General features: G+C 52.1%; 1 protein-coding gene and 1 gene segment (V, D, J or C); one reads left to right on the top strand and one right to left on the bottom strand.

Moving 5' to 3' along the window:
- Positions 1-16,478: 16,478 nt before the first annotated feature.
- Positions 16,479-17,901, bottom strand: LOC141933956 (T cell receptor alpha variable 26-2-like). The segment is given in 3 exon segments: positions 16,479-16,484; positions 17,035-17,408; positions 17,850-17,901. Coding segments are annotated over 3 exon segments (432 nt in total).
- Positions 17,902-21,264: 3,363 nt separating this feature from the next.
- On the top strand, positions 21,265-21,570 carry LOC141934209 (feather keratin Cos1-2). The gene has a single exon (XM_074849545.1). It carries the CDS (start codon positions 21,265-21,267, stop codon positions 21,568-21,570), a length of 306 nt encoding a protein of 101 aa, XP_074705646.1.

Below are 21,570 nucleotides of genomic sequence, written 5' to 3' on the forward strand. Positions count from 1 at the left end.
TGGTATGCCTACTACAGTTTTAGAAAAGCTCATTCGAGACTGGAAAGACAAAAGGAAGCTGCCCCCCTCAACTGAGCAGACCTTTCAGGCGAAGGGAGGGACAGAACTGAAAACTAACGAGATGGTGGTAATTGCTTCTCAAACACCAACTGCCCCTGAAGAGGACTTGATTGATTTTGGGTGGGGAAACTGGATGCACCATCCCCAGTAAGTGAGCCGGGGGGTGGCGGGTGGGTCCACTTAAGTAGGCTCACAGAAAATAGGAAGGGAGACTTGTTGATTACCTTGCCTCTTGGCCCCCTTAAAATGCCAATTACATTTCTAGTAGATACGGGTGCTCAGATCTCAGTGCTTCAAGCTGATGTTGCCAAGCACAATGGCACAGTTGCCGACAAAAAGCAGATCTGGGTTACAGATGTTTTCGGGGACTCTAAGCCACAGCCGACTGCTTGGGTGAAATGCTGGTTACCTGGGAGTGAAACTGCAACAGAGGCTATTATGATCCTGGGAAATTTCCCCACAAATATCCTGGGACTTGACCTATTGAAGGGACAAGCCTGGGTGGATTCAAAAGGAAGGGAATGGAAATTTGGGTCCCCAACTGCCTCTATAAGATTTTTACAGCAAGCGCCTGCACTTCCTCCTTCTAAAATTGTTAACATGAAACCTTACGCCTTACCGTTAGGGGCCAGGGAGGGGATCGCTCCAGTGACAGCAGAGCTGCGAGAACAAGGGATAATTATTCCAACTCACTCACCCTATAATTCCCCAGTGTGGCCAGTCCGCAAATCTCACAGAAAGTGGTGACTGACGATTGACTCAGCGATTAAATGCCAATACAGGTCCTCTAAGAGCTGCAGTACCTGACATAGCTGAACTGATTGCAACCATACAGGAACAAGCCCACCAGATCTTAGCAACTATTGATGTGAAAGATATGTTCTTTATGGTTCCATACAAGAGGCAGACAGAGATCGCTTTGCCTTTACATGGGAAGGAGTGCAATTTACTTTTACACGTCTCCCCCAGGGATACCGCCATTCGCCGACCATCGCTCATTATGCACTAGCACAGGAGCTTGCTCAAATCCCTCCTAGGGAAGGGGTCAGGATATATCAATATATCAACGATGTTCTGATTGGTGGCTCTAATGCTGTGCAGGGAGACAGACCCAGTCAGGAAACCACCCTGCCCACCTACTAAACAAACAGGTGGATTATATTGTTCCTTTCCGGCTCTCCGAGGGAAAACGCTCTGTATTGGTGGGAGTGGAAATAGTGTCAGGCCTAACCCAATCAAAAGCTGTATCTCAAGCAAGTGCAGAAAATACAGTGAAGGGGTTAAAACACTGGTTTAGCTGCTTGCCTAAGCCCAAATCAATCCAATCAGACAATGGTAGTTACTTTACTGCCAGGGTGGTTCAGGAGTGGGCTCGAGATGAAGGAATCCAGTGGATTTTCCATATTCCATACTATCCCCAAGTGAATGGGATTGTGAAACACACCAACGGACTTCTAAAGCGGGCCCTAAAACCCCACGAACTGGGATGGCCACAACGGGTGCCAGATGCAGCAATGAGGGTAAACAGCCTGTGGGGAATTAATGGATGCCCACGACTTACCGCGTTCTGTCCTAAGCCTCCGTCCGTACTCGCTGGGAAAAAGGAGACTAAAGACCCTGCAAACCCGCTCCATTCTCCTGGACAACCTGTTCTAGTAGACTTGTCTACCATGGGGCAAGTACCCCTAAGCCTAAAAGCTCCCATCAATATTTGGTCGTGGATGGTTACTGATGCCCATGGGAAAGAATTCCACATCAATACCAGGTGGATTGTCCCTTCTTTCTAACCATTATTCTTTTGTTATATATATATTTGTTTTACAGGGTATTGATCCTGGACAACAGGAGACCTATGTTACTTTTAGCACTTTCAATGGCTGTAGGCATTATTGGCTACTTATTATTTGTAATCTGCTTACGTTATTATATAATTTGTGGAATCATACCTGCTGAGTGTGGAATAAATCATTGCCAATCAATTACAATCAACAATCCAGGAAATTTTACAGGTACATTTAATGAGTCCACTTATGGGAAGGCTAACCTGGAGTTGTGCCTTAAGCTACCTTATTGGGAACCACCTCCAAAATAAAGGAAGCCTGTGAGTCACCTGTGACTGCACACTGGTGCTTGCAAATACCAAACAGGTTACAGTGCTCGCTCATATAACTGTATGTAGGCCTGACAACACCACATCCACCAACAGCAAGATGAAGTAATCAAAGACTAGCTGGAGCGGTCTGATCCCACAAATTAAGCATTAATGGATTGTACCTGAATATTAAATTGTATTCCCATTTAAATCCTTATAGACCTGCTAATGTGATTGTGTAACCTCAAATAGTTTTAGAAAATTCAACTTAGCAATTCTATGTACTAACAAGGTATGCCTTTAGGAAATTAAAGGTGCAGACACAACAAGCATCTAAGATGGTGTTGCAGAATCTGGCTAGCATTGCTGAAGGAAGACGGACTGTGCAGTGTGCTGAGTCTAACTGAGTGAGAATGCTGCATCACCATCCACAATGCCACCACCTCTCTAGAGGAGACCCGTGCCACGATGAAGAAGATCGTCAACAGGAACAGAGAACTTTTTCAACCAATGGACTGGTTTGATGGATGGAACCCTGGGTCATGGGTGACATCACTGGGATCCTCAGGACTCATGGGGTGGGGAAGATGGCTTGTAGATATTAGTATTGTGATATTATGCAAATTTTTCCTTTTAGTAGTATGCCTTGCAGCAGTTAGATATATGCTCTCTCACCTTCTGTCTTCTTTTTCCCTATACCTTTTGAAATCACAATGGTCAAAGAAGAACTTGGAGTGTTTGTGTCACAGGGTGGGATTTGAGAGACAAGAAACCAGACCTGCGAAAAACTAAGAAAAAAAGCCTGAGAAAGCAAAAGTTGAGGCTGATCAAAGAAATGCCTCAAACAGTTGCAAGACAAAACTATGAGTCACAGGTGGATGGTGTGGAGGTTGAAGCTCATAAGGCTGCCTGAATAACACAAAATGCAGCTGGAGGAGGGAGCCCTGTGGAGACGGGACGGCTCTGCTCTCCTTGCCAAATTTCAAGGGTCATCTGTCTGGTGAATGACCTTTGCTTCATTATCCACGAAATGCATGTTAAAGTTAACACCCCTCAATATGCTAACGAAGGCTAACATGATCATGCTAATTACATCATCCCATGAAACACCTCACCCCTCCTGTACATGGGATACGTAGGTATGGGTGTCGACCTAGGAGACGGACCTAAGGAAAGTGGGTATAAATCAAGGGGGGGGGTGGAAGAAAAGGGAGGGCCTGGAGAGTGCAGTGAAGTGAAGAAGACAGGTGCCAGCAAAAAAGACGGATGCCCCCTGGAACCCTTGCTGGTGGGATCAATCCAGAAACCCAGACTGGTGATCTGTATTTCCCCATTCCCTCTATCTCCCTCTTTTCCCTTTTCCATGAAGAAATGCAAGGCATATTATATTGCTTGCCACAACTTGCTATATACCTAGTCAATTATCATGTGTTCAATTAGTACATTAGCCCTGCAGCCCCACCCACCTGGCCAACAGCTGCAATGAGCCCTGTGTCAGGCAGTGCCAGAACTCCACCATTGTCATCCAGCCCTCCCCCGTGGTGGTGACCCTGCCCGGACCCATCCTCAGCTCCTTCCCACAGAACACCGTTGTGGGCTCCTCCACCTCCGCTGCCGTTGGCAGCATCCTCAGCTGTGACGGAGTGCCCATCAACTCTGGGGGCTTTGACCTCTCCTGCATTACCAGCCGCTACTGTGGTAGAAGATGCCCCCCCTGCTAAACCCGCTGATGACAGCGCGGACAAGGACCCCCAGGAACCCAGAAGCTCATGCTGGACTGAGGACAGAGCTCTTGGCCAGTGATTTCAGAGAGGCTGAGCATCCTTCCAAAGGAGGGCTGTGGGGTCTCTCTGAAAACACGGCCAAAGTCTAACTCCCCTACCTTCTACTCTCTCCCATGTCTTGCTTCTCTTCTGCTTTTCTGGCTTGTAAGTCCCACAAAGCCAAGCTGGGGGATCTGCTAGCCCCTCTCCCTCTGTGATGGTGGATCGCTTCTGGAATCTCCACCATGGCCAAAGGGCACAGACATTTGGCAGCTGCTGGTGCTCTCCCTACTCTGGCTGCCTCCTCTCAAAGTGAACTCTTTTCCCTCTTCAGAGTCATTAAAGCTTTCTGCATCCCAGCCCCTGCCTCCACACAGTCCTTTTATTGGTGGACATTATATCGAGTTGCTGAGGAAGAAAGGCATTGTCTTGATTAGTGGGTGATCGGGTCGGGGATCAAGCAGACATTTCATCATTCGGAGAGGAAGGGGAGGATGGGACACATGGCAGTGGGGGCTGTTCAGGAACTGTCTCTTGGAGGTGAGGAAGTCATACCTGGCTCCTCCACAGCCAGTGGCCATAGGGCTCTGCCTTCTGGCATCTCTGCTCAGACACAGGCCCTTGGCCTCAGAGCATGACCTGCAGAAAGGGAACCTGACCTCTGCTATCCCCTAGAGAGGAGCCCAATTCTGCTGGAGGCTCTGAGTCATCAGTAGCTCACAAGTTTGTTCAGAAGGGAATTTTTATTGCTTAAGTGCTGGGAAAAGAAGTTCAGTCAAAAGATGTCTGCAAATATGCAGGAGTGGGTATGATGTGAAAAAAATCCTTTAAAAGAGCCCCAGAAGTTGTCCTTCTCATCTTCCCACCTGTCCCGAGATTGAGGGGGGTATGATCTGCTCTCAAGAGCAAGGATAGCAAGGACAGGTCACCTATACACGCTCCATCTCCCAAAGAGATCACTGCACAGCCCAGCAGTTACACAGTTCAAAGGGCTAAGATGACCCTAAGGTTAATGTTGAAATCAACCTGTCCAGCCCTCACACCACAGCCCCCCTGTCACTCACACACCCCCAGCTCCCACCAGACAAGCACCCCAAGGACAGCAGCCAGTGCCCAAAACCCCATGGTCCATCTCTGGTGTATGACTTTTCCCCAGGCATGAGGCAGCTGTCCCCAAGGCCTGGTACTCTCCTGGCAGGCCCATGAGGTAGGGCATGAGAAGGGCTCCAAGGACCAGGAGAGTGCACTGGGGAGAGCAGGTCCTCTGAATCCCAGCACATCACCATGCAGCAACAGGAGAGTCCACAAGGTGGTTCAGACTATTATCTGAAATTGGAATCATCATGCAATTCCAGGAAGAAGCTTTGCCCCGTGACATGTTATTTGTTTTCCATTGTACTTTGAACTCTGACCTCTGAGGGACACATCCCAGAGCAGGTACTCTAAGAGAGAGGCCTGCAGGAAAACCTGAAGAAACAATGTGCAACAGGGAATAACAGAAAACAAAGAGCAGCAGCAAGGAAACTTTGAACAAACAGCCACAAGCTCCTGCATTGCCTGCCCCCTCATCAGAGCCATTGGGCACAAGAACCATGTAATCCATGGTGAGAACAAGAGGACCTGAGACTCTGTCAGCACCTTCTCCTTCCTCTCAAACCACTGACACTCTCCCCTCCTGGAAGAAAATTTAGGCCTGCAGATCCCTGGGTGCCCAGGGGAAGCAGAGCTGCCAGGGGAGAGCTGAGGGACCCTTCCCCCAAGCTCAGCCTTGCACACACACATCCCCTCCCTCCCCTGGCTTCTTGCACAGCCAAGGAAGCTCCCTGCACCAGGGTGACACCCACAGCACAGAGGTACAAGGCACTGTCAGAGACCTTGACTTCCTCCAGCTGCAGGACACTGTATTTCTCTGTGGTGTTCAGCAACGTGGTGAGACGGCCACTGTGCCTTGGGCCAGCTGCTGCCTGATACGAGAGCAGCTGGGGAGCTTGGCCTTTCCTCTGCTGGTACCAAAACAAGGCATAAAAGCTGGGAATGTGGTATGTGCAGTTAGTCTGGAAGGTGTCTCTCTGCTTCACTGTGACTTTTCCTTCTTGCTGGGTGACAGTGCTCTGTCCCATGGTGCCTGGAAGAAAAAGCAGGTCAGTGACTCTGCAGGGAGGGTCTCTGGGGAGGAAACCAGAAATGGATGAAAAACCCTGGAGAAGAAGGCTGCCTGTCAGCATGGACTATGAGGAGAGCTGTGCTGTGTCCCTGCTCCTCCTGCTTCTCTTTGTCCTACTGCCCAGAGGCACAGGGAACAGCCTGTCATGCCTTTTCTTTGTGGGCTGGACCAACACCCCTTCAACAGCCTGAGGGTCCTGGGGAACTCTTGCAAAATATTCATGCTACTTCCCCATCTCTGTCATCTTGGAGGGCTCCTAACTCCCTGAGTACATGCAGTGCTGAGCCCAGTGTTGGAAAGAGGGAGCCCTGGTTGTGCTGACCATCAGCAGGAGACTGGAGGCCACGGCAGGTATGTGCCAGCCAGGAAGCAGAATGGGAGACCTTACTGATGTCAGTGGGATGAGGGCTTTAATGTCCTAGTAGCAGCATTGACAGGATCTGCTAATTAGTGGTGGAAAGGGGGAAATGTTGGAGTGCAGAGACAAGTGAGACTGACAGCAGGTGGATCATAAGGGAGATGCATAGAAAGTTTGATTGAAATGGAAAGAAAAACAGAAGAAGGGGCCTGAGATATCTCTTTTCTCTATTCTCTTCTCAATACCAACAGTAAGAGCATCTAGAGATAATATTTCCTATTATGCAAGAGTAGTTCCCCACATCATCCTGATAAGACTTGTGAGAGTTTCCACAGGGGAAGAGAAGTATTTGTTGATAGAAAGCCAGGACTTACCCAACACTTGCCCCACGAAGGCTGTGAGGATGAGATATCCAAGGTTCATGTCAAGACCAACCTGCCTGTTTGCTGAATGAGAGAGAGTCAGAAAAGCACCTCCCAGCCCCCAGATAACAGAGCTGCCGGAAATGACTCTCTTGGGGGAGCAAAGGAAGAAGTGGTGAAGAGAAACGATCTGTTCTTCCTGTGCCTGAAATGCTCCTTCTGGGTTTCTCCCTCCTCCAGCAGCAACACCTGTGGCTCCCTCAGCCAGGGGCATTCTCAGCATCTCCACAGTGAGGGGCCCTGGGGGCTCTGGGGGTCCCAGTTGTGGGAAGAGGCTCAGCTGGCAGTGGAGTCCTCACTTCCCCAGCTAGAATCACCTGCTCTTTTGCACAGCCACTGCTGGGCCATCTGGGAGGTCAGGGGTATCTTCGTCGCTGAGGTTTCACACCTTTCCCTGGTGTCCTCAGCTCTCTGGGGATGTTGCTATTTCTTCTGAGAACAGAAGCCTCCTCCATTTCTGTCACTTCTCCTCTGTCTTTCATCAGCTTTCTGGGAAAAACACCTCTCGCCCAGATCCTCAGAAATAGGAGATGAACCCTGTTGCGCAGCACCCAGGGGCTCTGCCTGTGTCTTGTTCTGGTGGAGTAACTGACGGCGTGAGAGAGGAACCTGGCTCCAGTGAGGCTGCTGGATGACACAAACCCAGAGAAACTATTCTGTAGGGAAAGGGGTGAGGGGTCAGCAGGGAATAGGATGAGGGATCAGGCTGTTCACCCAGACACATACCCAGAGAGCACATGGGGCACCCACTGGAGCCCTGCCCTGTGAGGGGTGGGGATGGGGCAGCCCTGCACCCCAGACATAAAAGAACATGTGAAGGGGTGGGGGATGGGCAGGTGGAGACTCCTACTGCCACCCCATTTCCAGATCAACTCCAGAGTGGCCCCATGCACCAGTCACAACAGAGGTAAAAAAAGCCTGTTCATTTTGATTATGTCTCTTTGGCTTTTCTCCAAAAAAACCTCCACAGTGAGTTGAATAATGATCCAGGTAACAATAATGGTAATAATGGGAATATTCTCATGGACGTGTTGCATCTCCTTCTGGTCTAAAAGGAGGGTCCTAGAAATGTGGAGTGTTCTGTGGCTGGCAAAGCCTTTCCCAGGTGGAAGAGCAGGCTAAAGCTCAACCTCCAAGGGGCTACAGAGATGGATCTGCCTTCCTAAGAGTCACAGCAGACATCTACACCAACATTAGGACTTCAGCATTTTAAATGAGAGCAGAAATTGAGCCATAGTCCTGCCCTGCAACCATTCTCACTGACCACAGGGCCACATCCATGGGAATCTCTCCTTCCTTCATGTTTGTGTCTCTTCTCTCACCTTCCCTTACACATTGTCTGGCTTGGCTGCACCTGGGTCCATCAGTGTCTGCCCTGAGGCTTCTCCCAGCACCATTCTAGGATGTAGGTCTCAGGCACCTGGAGAATGACACTCCACTCCAAACATGGCAGAAACTTACTGTCCCTGTCAAACCCTCCATTTAATGTGAACTTTCTCCCTCTTTCCAAACAGAAATACCTCATGAACCAGGGAACCCATTTCCCCACAAGCAGTGGCCCACAGTAACCACAAGACAATTGTTCATGGAGATGTTAGAGACCTGCATGACAGCTGACCTGAGTAGGGGCACACACATGTTGTGCTCTGGTGCATAGAATCTCTTGGACCACTTAGCAAAGATGCCACAAGCATGTCCACATCTTTTCTAGGAGTGAATCAACGTGTTTTTGTAGAAATGTAATTTTACTCAACAGTAGAAAGGATGAGTATTGTGTCTATTTCTAAGACAATCCCATTAAAAGTCCAAAGAGAACAATGTCAGATAATTTCAGCACAGGTAGGATCTTCACCTTCTGCCATGTCCTTACTAGAGGTCCATCTCATGCTCTAAAACTCGGGGTACCCAGCATTTGAAGGAGCGTAACATCACCTGTCCTATTCCTCTTTTCCTTCCTGCATTAATTCCAATAAATGGTACTTCAATCAACACCTTAAGGAGCCAGACTGCCATTCTTACTTCAATCCATCTAATTCCATGTACCACCCTCACCGACAAAAAAAAAAAAAAAAAAAAAATCCAAATTTCTGGTAGGAATTTCCCCTGTTGCAGATCATGCCCATTGTGCTCTGCATTCTCCATGTGCTCAAGAAGAGTTTGGCTCCATCTGGCCCTGCATCCCCCAGTCAAGTGTTAGAAATCAGAAAAAATCTCAAACTTCTCTTTGGAAGGCTGAAGAAGGCCAGTTCTCTCAGCATTCCCTCATGTCTCCTGTTACAGAAACACAGAATTGGTACATTTGGAAGGGACGTCTGGAGGTCAGCAGGTCCAAACCTGCCGCAGGAAGAGTCACCTAGAGCTGGTTGCAAAGGTCCATGTCCAGAGGGATTTGGAGGACCTCCAAGGATGGAGACTCCACAACATCTCTGGGCATCTGTGCCAGTGTTCCCTCACCATCACAGTGAAAAAGGGTTCCCTGGTGTTCAGACAGAGCCTCCTGTGTTTCACTTCGTGCCCGATGTCCCTTGTCCTGTCACAGGGCACCACGCAGAAGAGCCTGGCTCTGCCTTCTTCACACCCTCCCTGCTGATATTTGTACACAGTGATGAGAGCTCCCCGGAGACTTCTCTTCTCTGTGCTGAACAGTCCCAGCTCTCTCAGCTGGGATCTCCATATGAGACACGCTCCAGGCTCTTCATCATGGAAGTGGCCCCTTGTTTGACTGTCTCCAGTATGACTGAGACACACAGTTCCCAGTGAAAACACACACACTTACACCCTCTGGAGTCACAAGCACACTGCTTATACATCAGTCCCTCCAGGTGACGGTTCAAAGAGCAGAAGGCCCTGTGACCCTTCTCCAGTGGCTGGCACCAAGGTCTAAAATCCCTGTAGACACTGGCTGTTCACCCAGTTCCTGGCACCCAGCTCTCTCTTTCACACCAGACTCTCCAGTTACTGGCGCTCAGACCTTGCAGTGCTCACACATGGGAAAGGGAGTGAAGCTACAGAGAAGGGTGGTTAAGAAAGGATTTAATAAGGAATCAGGGGGGACTGTGGTGATCAGGCACAGGGCTCATCCCGGCAAGTGCACTGACCAGTCCCTGCTTAGGGGCAGGGACTTCCTTTTATCCCTCCTCCCCTCTACTGCCTCCCTTTCTCCTCCCCAGTCCCCTCTTCCCCACCACCTCTGACCTTTACCCTAAGAATTCCTTCAGAACTGTTCCCTGGTCCCGCAGGACCCCCTCAAACATCCCAAATCCTCAGGTTCCTCTTGTCACTTACAAAGCTCAGCCTCAAACACTTCAAAGCTGCACCTGCAGTTCCCTTATGGCCCATCAGTTAGAGGCTGAAGAGCTCTGGTCTCCCTCCTTGTCTCCCTCATCACTTCCTGAGAGACTGCTCTCATTGTGTGCCTTGATTATCACTTTCCCTTTCACTTGTCCTTCCCTTTGAATGGGAAGGGAATTTGATCAGACAGCCTTAGTGAACTGGATGCTCTCACTTTCCACAGGCCTTTACAGTGACCTCTGGTGAAGTTCCTCAGGTGAGCGAGTTACTCAAGACACTGAAAAGGCTCCTGTGCCCAGAGAAAACTGGGTCACTTGTGTGTAGGCTCACAGGAATTGTTATTCTGGAATTAATTACTTTGCACCGCCATATTCCAATATATTTATTGTTTGCTCTCCCTGATGTCCTGCATTTCCTACAGGAATCTGAACCCTGTCTCACAGCAATTTGGGAACATCCCAGCATGAGGAACAGATCCGAATTCTACCTCCAGCTGAGATCCAAATCTTATCATTTTTACCCCATCCAGGTGGAAAGGGAACTTCTCATGTCTCTTCCAGTACCTCACAGAGGCAATTTTCTCCAGGTGCCTCACTCGCTTTGCCTCCTTCTCTTTCCCTCTGGCCCATCTCTCCCTCAGACACATCAGACACCCACTGAAGAGCAGGTCTTTATCTTAAGGCAACTTCATCAGGCCACCTTCCTCTCTGGTGTCCCAGCCTCAGCATTTGCAGCTGCAGGGCATCTGGCTCACCCCAGACACAGCCCTTTGCTGCCATGGGAGCATGTCAGGGCAGCACCTCTCCCTGTGCTCAACTGGAACTGGTCCCAGACCTCCACAGCCGCCCCACGGCGATCACCAGGGATGGGCTGGATCTTGTCCGACTCTGGGATTGTTTTGGCTTGTAAAGCGGGGAAGCCCTGCAGCTGCAGCAATAGGGATGGTCTCTAGCTTTGACTTTGTCTCTCACGAGCAGACTTTGCCTGTGAACAGGCTGAATTTCTAAAAAAGACCCTGAAGCTTGGACCCCAAGACACCTTCTGTCTTTCCTGTAATGAGAACACAATCGATTGAACTGCTTCTGCTCAACCCACAAAAGCCCAAAAGCTCTCTGCTGTCATTAAATCCACCAGCGATGGCCGGGGTCTGATTTCCCTTCTGAGCACTGGGCTTCCAAGGACTTGCCTGGAGTTGTCAGGGGCACAGAGGCAGAGAGCTGCCTGGTGGAGTCCTGGTTCTCAGAGTGTGGGGAGAGGCTGTGCTTCCTCATGTGCATATGCACCTGCCTGTGCCTGAGGGGGCATTTGTGCCTGTGTGTTTGCCCTTGGGTGTGCATTTGCAAATGCCCATGTGAGAGTGAGTGTGTGCCCGTGTGTGTGTGAACAAGTGCCTGTCTGTGTGTGTCTGTGCAGGGGTTTGTGTACCCGGGCGTTTTTGCAGGTGAGCAAGTAAGTGTGTGTGGTGTCAGTGTGCATGTGTGTGTATGTGTGTGGGCATCTGTGTGTGCAGATGAGCACATATCTATCTCTGTACACGAGCTTGCACGTCTATCTACATGCAAGTGTGTGTGTGCAAGTGCGTATGAGCAACTCTGAACACTGATGTGATGACAAGTCTCGGGGCTGAATGTGTGTGTGTGTGTGTGTGTGTGTGTGCATGTGCAGGGGTTCCTGTGCAACTGGCTGTGCATGCACATGTGTTTTCATGTGTGCTGACATGTCATGGCATCATGCAATGATAGAATATCTCGAGTTGGTAGGGGCCCATAAGGATCATCGAATGCAACTCCCTGCTCCTTGCAGGACTGCCTAAAACTAAACCATATGGCTGAGAACATCGTCCAGATGCTCCTTGAGCTCTGACACATTTGGTGCTGTGACCACTTGCGTGGGGAGCCTGTTCCAGTGTCCAACCACCCTCTCAGTGAAGAACCTTTTCCTAATGTTCAGGCTGAACTTCCCTGATGCAGCTTCATTCCATTTGTTTGGGTACTGGGTTTGGCTGACAGGGTTTTTGTTCCTGGGGGAGGGGGCTACAGCAGTGGTCCCCTTTGAGAAGCTTCTCAAAAGCTCCCCCAGCTCCAAGTCAGACGCACTCTGGGCAAGACCAAGCCTATTAGTGATGGTGATCTCTGTTGTAGTTTGGCACTGGGAGTACTGAAACATGTGGGGGTGACTCATGCTGGAGTATCTAGAGAAGAATGCATCCCGTGGGGAGGACTCATGCCAGAGAAAGTTTGTGGAGGGTTGTATCCCATTGGAGGGACGCCCGGTGGAGCAGGGGGAAGAAGAGTGTAGAAGAGTGCTGCCCCCCACCTTGGAGGAAGAAGCAGGACGCTGACTGCAGCCCCCATCCCGTGTCCCTGTGCCGCTGGGGAAGAGGTAGAAATATTGGGAACAAAACTGAGACTGGAAAGAAGGGAGGGGTGGGGGGAGGTGTTTTAAGATATGGTAATGCTACTCACTGTCCCATTCTGTCTGTTAATTGTTCTCTTTTTAGTGTTTCCATTACAGACATGTTCCTGTTTTCTTCCCCAAGGGACCCTGTCTTTGGCTGTTACCGTTAAAGGGTGAGCGACCCCTACCTGTCCTTACCTCCATTCCTGAGCATTTTGATTCAATTTTTACCTTTCCAGCTCTCGGGGGGAGGGAGTGAGTGAAGGGCTGTGTGGCGCTCAGTTGACCTCTGGGATCAAACCACAACACCTTGACCTTTTCCTTTGCATTCCATTTCCTACCACTGGTCACCAGAAAGAGATCAGCACCTCCCCTACTGCTGCCCCCCTTGAGGAAGGTGTGGACTGTGATGAGGTCACCCCTCAGCCTTCTCTTCTCCAAGCTGAACAATCCAAGTGACCTCAGCCACTCCTCATAACTCTTGCCCTCAAGACTTTTCACCATCTTTGTCACCGTCCTCTGGACACACTCTAATAGTTTGATGTCTGTCTTATTTCAAGGTGCCCAAACCTGCACACAATACTTGAGGTGGGGCCGCACCAGTGCAGAGTGGGACAATCACCTCCCTCGACCTGCTAGCTGTGCTCTGCTTGATGCACCCCAGGACACTGTTGAGCCTTCAGGCTGCCAGGACACACTGTTGACTCACTTGCCATCAACCTAAAACTCCACATCTCTTTCCGCGGGGCTGCTCTCCAGCCTCTCGTCCCCCAGTTTATACGTATAACCATGATTACCCCGGCCCAGGTGGAGAATCCGGCACTTGCTCTTTTTACATTTCATGAGGTTGGAGATTGCCCGGCTCTCTAGTCTATCCAGCTCTCTCTGCAAGGCCTCTCTACACTCCAGGCAGTCCACAGCTCCTCCTCGTTCAGTATCATCATCAAACTTACTTAAAGTACATTTGATTCCTGCATCCAGATCATTTATAAAATCTTTGAAGAGAAATGGCCCTAAAATGGAGCCCCAGGGAACCCTGGAACATGGACTGAATGTTGCTGTAGAGAGGGGAGTGGCATAATTCTGGGGAATTTCTGCTGTTGTAATTGTGGTGAAGGGATGAGGGGAGGAGTGTCTGTACAATGTCCACTATTGTTGGTGCTGTGATGGTGTTATTTTGATTTTGGTGTGAGGAATTCTTTTTGTTCATGTAAATGAAGTTTTTGAACATTGTAGATTTTGTGATGAATGTATATATTAATGATAATTCTAAAATATGTGATTCACAGATCAGAGTGGTGGAATATATTGGGCTTAGGGGGAAAGGGACAGGGGTGCAGGCTGCAGGAGTGGCTTCTGTGAGGAGATGCCAGAAGCTGCCTCCCCATGTTGGACAGAGCCAGTTCCAGCCCACACTAAGACTGACCCTGCACTGACCAAAGCTGAGCCAATCAGTGACACTGGTAGCACCTCTATGATAATAAATGTAAGAAGGGGAATAAAGTGTTGCACAACATAATCTGGAAGTGAGGAATGAGAAAATGTGAGAGCAACAACTCTGCAGACACCAAGGTCAGTGAGGCAGGAGGGGAAGGAGGTGCTCCAGGTGCCGCAGCAGAGATTCCCCTGCAGCACGTGGTGAAGACCATGGTGACACAGGTTGTCCCCGTGCAGCCCATGCAGGTCCATGGTGGAGCAGATATCCACCCTGCAGCCCGTGGAGACCCCACGCCAGAGCAGGTGGATGTGCCCTGAAGGAAGCTGTGACCACATGAGAACTCACGTTGGAGAAGGCTCCTGGCGGGACCTGTGGCCCTGTGGAGAGGAGCCCACGCTGAAGGAAGTTTTCTGGCAGAACCTGTGGCTCCGCAGGGGACCCTCACTGGAGCAGTCTGTTCCTGAAGGACTGCACCCTGTGGAAACCACCCACGCTGGAGCAGTTCATGAAGAACTGCAGCCCATGGGAGGACCTGTGTTGGAGAGGTCCCTGAGGGACTGTCTGCCGTGGGGGGGACCCCACGCTGGAGGCGGGAAAGAGTGTGAGGAGGAAGGAGCAGCAGGGAAACTGTGCTATGAACTGACCGCACCCCCCATTCCCCATTCCTCTGTGCCACTTGGGGGGAGTGTTGCATTTAAGGTAATGAATTAATTTGGTAAGAGATGAATCCCCTTGTGTTCTAGCTGGTCCTCAGAGATTGCAGGGACCAGGGGTGCCTGGATTGATCTCTTAATAGCTATGCCAATTATGGCTGTAACTAGAGGCCGGACACCAGGTGCACGAACAGCCCATGTGCTGTAGGTCCGGTTGCGTTCAAGAGAAGCCGTCGGGTTCATGAACAGTACGGTTTATTCTTATGCAACATGTACAGACTCTCTGAGAGTGCCTACGATAAATGCACAAAGTGCAGGTTGAATATATCGCACTGCACACAAAAATCGATTGCAATCACAAACACTTAATTCCTGGCTAATCTGTCAGTTTAGCCAATGGCCCAAATCTTACAAAAGGCGTCCCTTCTTGGGGGGGTGAAAAGCACAATCCCGTCAATCTGTCCCTCCTATTTGATATTTGATTCTCGTCCCTCTGAGTTAGATACAAACTCAGGGTAGTATTTATCTAAGTGTGTATGTGTGAGTGGGTGGGACCATCAAGTCATTTTTTCTTGTGTAACGACACAGCACATTCCTTGGTGCCAGGTGTGTGCTGGTTTTGTGGGGAAAGAGGAAGAATGAGAGATCAGGTCTGCAGAGTTCTGCAAAACAGTCCTTGAGAGAAGGGGAAGAGCAGGAGATAAATCTTCATATTTGTGTCAAACTTTGCAGTTTTTTCGCTGTTTCGCTTTTCCCAAACTTCCAACAGGGAGGAAGTAGAGGAGTGGGAGTGAGATTGAGCCTGAGAAGAAGGGTGGGGTTATATTTGTTCCTATTTCTCATTATCCTACTATGACTCTATTGGCAATAAATTAAATTAATTTCCCCAAATCGAGTCTATTTTGCCTGTGATGGTAATGGCTGAGTGATCCGCCTGTCCTTATCTCAACCCACGAGCATTTTGTTTTCTTTTTCCCCCGTGTCAGCTTGGTGGGCACCTGACCACCAGCCAAGGTCAGCCCAACCCCCAACAGGCCAGGATGGTGCTGGCCCAACATCACAGTACAAATGGCCAACAACCTCCTTGGTGCAGAAAGGCTGCTGAAGGAGCAGAGTCACCTGGGAGTAGTTGGGCACAAAGCCCACTGCCCACGCTGCCAGCGCTGGCAGGATGTAGACTTTCTTCATCATGATGGCATTTTTCACTGAGCACTTTGCATATGGTGACATAATGTTCGAAGCACGTGGCTGAGGGAATCAGGAATGTACCCAGGAAGAAGTGGGAAAATGAAAGCAGGAAACACAAATGGTAGTTCTGCTGACAAGGAATGTCTCCAGCTTCTAGAGGACAATGGTGGTGGCACAACAGATCTCCAGGTAGGAAAGCCTGCCAAGGGGGAAACACATCAGCAGACTCGGGGGCTGCTCACTCTGCACGGGGACAAGGATGAGGCTATTCCCACTAAGATGAAGAGAAAAATGGAGAAGACAAAGACAAGCAGGGCCAGGTGCCCCCTGGCGAGGTCACCCTGCTTGACTGTGTTGGTGTTTCCTTTGCGGCAACGTACTGTCCTGTTTGGAAGAGCTACCCAGGCAACAGGGTGGAACCAAAGGTGTGTTCAGGTCAATCCTTTGTCTCTGTTGGTGTCAGAGGAATAAAATCAACCACTGCTGCAAGGCAAGGTAAGCAGTGTAACCCAGGTGAAGGTCTGGCCCTGCCAGGCTGGAGGAGCAGGTGGTAGACCACAGTAAAGAGAACTTGACAGAGCTCGGACGAACGTTTCTGCTTTGATGGAATGAGCCTTTGCCATGTAAAGACTGACTCCACTAGCCACTAACTCTACATCTGGGTGCATTGGTTTCTTAATTGCCCCGTTGCTAATTGGCTCCGTCGAACGTGCAGGGAGGCTGTTGGCGGTACTAACAGCCTTGGGGGAGCCCTTGGTGCATGTGCCCGGGAAGGGCAAAAGCTCTGGGACTCTGTCCCCTGAGCGAGGCATTTCTGAGGCAGAGCTGGCCGGCCGTTACAGACAGGCCCGAGGATGCCCCGTTAGGCAGCAGAGTCTGAGCCCGTCGGGAGGCAGCAAGAGAGCCTGGGGGAAAGCCCGCCCTGCCCTGCCTGCCTTGCCCAGCCCGTCTGCCTGTCCCTGGGCAGCGCTGCCCAAGCGCGGCTCTTTGGTGGCCTCGGGAGCACAGACCCGCAGCGGCCGTCAATGAGAAGAGGTGCTGAGGCCAGGCCTTGACTGCTGGGGGGGCCTGGTGGTGCCGGTGTTGGTGGCGGGGCCGGGCGGGCGGGGGAAGCGGTCCGGGGCCCGGTGGGGCCGGGCGGGGCCGGGCGGGGCGAGGCGGCCCCGGCGGGCGGAGCGGCAGCGCCCCCTGGCGGGCCCTCCCCGGACTGTCCCCCCGCCCCCGCCGGCCCCGCCCGGCCCCGCCCGCGGCGGTTCGTGCCCGGCCGCAGCCCCGGCTCCTCTCCCCGTGTCTCTCAGCGCGCAGTAATACACCGCCGCGTCCCCGCGCCGGGGCCGGGCGAGCCACAGGGCGCTGGACCGGCGGTCTGCCGCCACCGACAGCCGCCCCGGCGGGGCCTGCAGCTCTTTGGAGCCTTTCAGAGTGAGCGCGAGGAATGCGGGGGCTCGGCCCGGGAGCTGACGGTACCAGTGGATGACGTCCCCGGTCTGGATGTTGGGGTGGGAGCAGTTGATGGTGACGCCGGTGCCCTCGTTGGTCTCTGCCGACGGCTCCTGCTGCACCTGGGCTCTGCCCGCAGCCACTGCCGAGGAGAAAAGAAGAATCCCTTTGCTTCAGCTGAACATGTCGTGCAGCGGGAGAGGGGAGAAGGGGACACTTCACAGATGATGGGGGTGTGATCTGAGAACACAGGATGGAGAGACAGTTCCTCTGAGAGTGGTTCTTTGGGGACAGGAATGTTTGGAAGGACAGTCCGAGTGAGGAAGAGGAGAAGGGACTGAGGAAAAGAGATTGGCTGGGATGGATGGATGGATGGATGGATGGATGGATGGATGGATGGATGGATGCAGAAGTGGAGTAAGGCATAGAGAAGCAAGCTGGGAGGGAACGACCTCGTTGGGGACAGAAGGGAGGACAGAGAAGAGAATAAGGTTCAAGAGGAGCAGGAGGGTCACAGGCGAGCCCCGGCCCAGCCCCGGCCCCCGTAGCCCCTGTCCCAGCCCCCGCCGGCAGCCCCGCGCACCCAGGAGCACCGCGGCCAGCCCCGCCAGCCCTGCGCCCCGGCCCCGCCGCATCCCGCCGCTCCGCCGCCCGTGCCTCGCTGCCCCCCGCCAGCCCCGGCTCTCTGCTCCGGCCGCGGCGCCTCCTCTCCGCCGCCTCCGCTCCTCTCGGCCGCCGCCAGCTCCGCCCCGGGGCTGAGCCCTGCGCCGGCGCCGCTCGGGGGCTCGCCCGGGCTCAGAGTGCTCAGCGGCTCTGCACCGCCACCACTTGCGCTCCCGGCAATCCCACTCTCTCCCTCCTCCAGCAAGGGCTCCCCAGCAACAAGAAGCCTGCCCAGCGCCAGCTGCAGCCTGGGGCAGCAGCAGGGCCTTGGCCCAGCACATGCAGCAGCTTCCCAGAGCTGTCCCCGAGCTCAGCGCCTGCAAACAGCAGCCACTCACCTCCTGCCCATGGCACGGAGGAGGCTGAGAGCCTCCCTTCAGCTGCCCCTCTGCAGGCCGAGCACAATGCCTCCGAGCTGCTCTCTAGCAGAGGGGATGGGAGGCCAAGGGTGACCTGGGCGTGCAGGCTTCAGGGAGGGCAGGGGACAGGGGGAATCACACAGTCACACTGTAGCTGAGCAGGGACCTGCAGAGGTTGTCTGGGTCAATCCCCACTTGGAATATTTCCCATTAGATCAGGCCGCTCCAGGATGGAGATTGCAGAATCTCCCAGGGAAATCCATTCCAGTTCTCATTCTTTCTTTTAGCCTCTTGCTTAACTAGAAATTTCCCTATCCCAGAAGCTGTTCTTTGCCTCGACTCATGTCACAGAGGACCTCCACAGTCCAGTCCATCTTCTCTCTTTCCTTTGAACGCTTATTTCCTGGACCTGCTGGCAACAATTTGTCTGACAGAGATCAGTGTCTGCCTGTTGCCTGTGGTTGGGTGTCATCCCCAAACTTTCAGAAAATTCTCACCTTCCCACTACTTGTGCTGTTTATGAAAGCATTGGAGTATTGATCCTCCTGCTGATCCCTGAGAAAGCCCGTCAGTACGTGTCTGCTAGCTGGGCTTTGCACCACTCATCACAACTGTTTGAGCCTGGTAGTCCAGCCAATATCCCACCCACATTATCATCCTCTTGCTGAACACATTTCTCACAAGTTTCATCATAAAGGCAGTGCGAGAGAGGCTGTCACGCTCTTGCTAAACTCTAGGTACACACATCCCCTGCCCTTTCCTTGTTCCACTGTGGCTTTTAGCTCCTGAGAAAGCAGTGAGGGTGGTCCTCAGCTACACTGAGGGGAATCAGCCCTGACTGAGCTCTCCCAGCAGAGCTCCCTGGCACTGATCTCCCCGAGGTCACTCAAGGGAAGGGGGGAAGCCTTGGCTGCACTGTGTCCAAGCTGGGCCTGAGCCCAGGCAGACAAATGTTCAGGAGGGCAGATGGGCTTAGAACATTTACCCACTGTACACAGCCGTTGTTGGAAAGAGAGTCTCTTTGTGACACCTCTGTGGGGCAGCAGCAGGCTTTGGGGGATGTTGTCTTGAATTCCCTGCCCGGGGCAGTTGCTGGGCACTCAGAGTGAGATTCCAGTGTGGGGCAGTAAGGTTTCTGTGGTCTGAAATCCAAAGCAGTCATCAGCTCCTTACCTTTCCTTGTGAAACCCACAGGGTCTGTCCTTCCCCTCACAGCACAGCGATATCAGGCTTCATACCCCTTTCATTCAGTACCTGTTTCATCCACGAATTTGGTCCCTGCCTGATACAGCATCAGGTTGATGGGATGCACAAATACATTTGTCATGTGCAGGGACCTGAGAGAGGGCCATGTCCCAGCCCAGACACCACCGACACTGCACGGGAAGCAGATGCACTCAGGGATGGCTAGCACATGGTCAGCAGGATTCCTCAGCCTTTCTCCTTGCCCAGAAAGCAATCCCCGTCCTTCTGAACTCTCTAGAGCTGGGGAGAGCAGCCGTGTCCTGGCCTGGAGAGGCAGGGAGGGGGCACTGCCAGCCGTGCTGAGGCACTCCCACTGTTGTTACACTGAATTAAACTAAGGAGCCAAGCTGGAGTGAAACCATCCTTGTAGTGGCCTGACATTGGCAGCAGCGGAGCGTGAGCTTTAGAGGGGCAGGAAAAGGAGTACTCAGGAGCCAGGGGCTGCACTTCAGAGCCTCTTCCCTGGACACATCTCTAGCAGGCTGGTGCCATCACCGTTCAGCTGCACTCAGGCTCCTTCTGACCCTGGCAACCTGCTGCTCTGTGGTGCTCATGGACAGAGCAGAGGAGACTGGCCGGGCCATGAGCATCATGTTCCCTTGTGATGAAGAACACACGACGTCACACATACACACAAGCTCATGCACACTGACATGGAATTTTACAGAAATCTGTGATCCCACATGCATTCACAAAAATACAGCTGCTTACAAGGAAACACAAGAAAAGAACACACATGGGAACACAACGGTCCATGGACTCTGCTGAGGATCCCGGGGGACTGGGCAGTGTTAGGCAGGATGGGGTCAAACCCCAGCAGCACAACACCTACACCTGGGGAGGCAACAACAAGTGACCACTGAGGTAAGCTGAGGAGGGAGGCAGGAAAATATATGGACATGGTATAACCTCATGTGCGGGATCCCACGGCATCCATCTGAAGATGTCTGGATTTCGTTCTAATACCACTTAAAACAGCCCCACCAGAGTGACCCAGACTGACATCACTTGCCTGCTCTGGAAACATCCAACACTTGAGCTGAGTCTTCTGCCAGCACTGCTGAATTCCTGCCCTAGAAATCCTGGGGCCTTTCATCCCAGTGCTCAGAACAAGCCTTCTCTGGGGAATGGGCATGGCACAAACCTGGAAATGAAAAGGAGCAGTGCAGGAAATGAAAGCACAGCCCATAGCATTAGCTGCGATGGTTTGCATTCAAGATGAGCTCGTCAGAAAATTGTTACCTCTGCAAAGGTGCCTCTGGTCCTGCGGCAGTGAAGGGCAGGTATAAAAGGCAGCCCAAGTCCCTGCTCTCTCATGCACTTCTTTTGGCTCCTTCTGCTTGGGAACCAGGTGAGTCTGAAGCCCCTTCTCCTCCTCTTCCAAAGGGAGATCTGCACTTGAGAGACATCCCAGCTGATATTGCTCTGTCCTGTCCTGGGGTTTGGATCTTCTTATCATGACATAGGGAAGCGGAGAGCAACTGTGCTTAGCGAAAGAAGCTGAGATGTGGCTGAGGGGGCTTTTGGTTTAGAAATTCAGAGAGACCCTGCCTGAGCCAGGCTTCTGTTTGTGGGGGAATGAATACCATGTGGCTCTTGTCAGAGCTTCCAGCTCCCCACTCAATATTGGCTTTGGCTTCCTGGTGACAGGGTAACCAGGTAGCTCCTCACCCACCCTTGTGCTCTGCTTCCTCCCTGCTTCTACCCAGGTGCACCTCCACACTCAGAGACATGTCCTGCTATGACCAGTGCCTGCCATGCCGGCCCTGTGGCCCCACCCCACTGGCCAACAGCTGCAATGAGCCCTGTGTCAGGCAGTGCCAGAGCTCCACCGTTGCCATCCAGCCCTCCCCCGTGGTGGTGACCCTGCCTGGACCCATCCTCAGCTCCTTCCCACAGAACACCGTTGTGGGCTCCTCCACCTCCGCTGCCGTTGGCAGCATCCTCAGCTGTGACGGAGTGCCCATCAACTCTGGGGGCTTTGACCTCTCCTGCATTACCAGCCGCTACTGTGGCAGAAGGTGCCCCCCCTGCTAA

The sequence above is a fragment of the Strix aluco genome, chromosome 24, assembly GCF_031877795.1.
Source record: "Strix aluco isolate bStrAlu1 chromosome 24, bStrAlu1.hap1, whole genome shotgun sequence".
Taxonomy (NCBI): Eukaryota; Metazoa; Chordata; class Aves; order Strigiformes; family Strigidae; genus Strix; species Strix aluco.

What these genes read in the sequence shown, in the direction of transcription:
- LOC141934209 (XM_074849545.1), top strand. Translation starts at nt 21,265, where the DNA reads ATGTCCTGCTATGACCAGTGCCTGCCATGCCGGCCCTGTGGCCCCACC.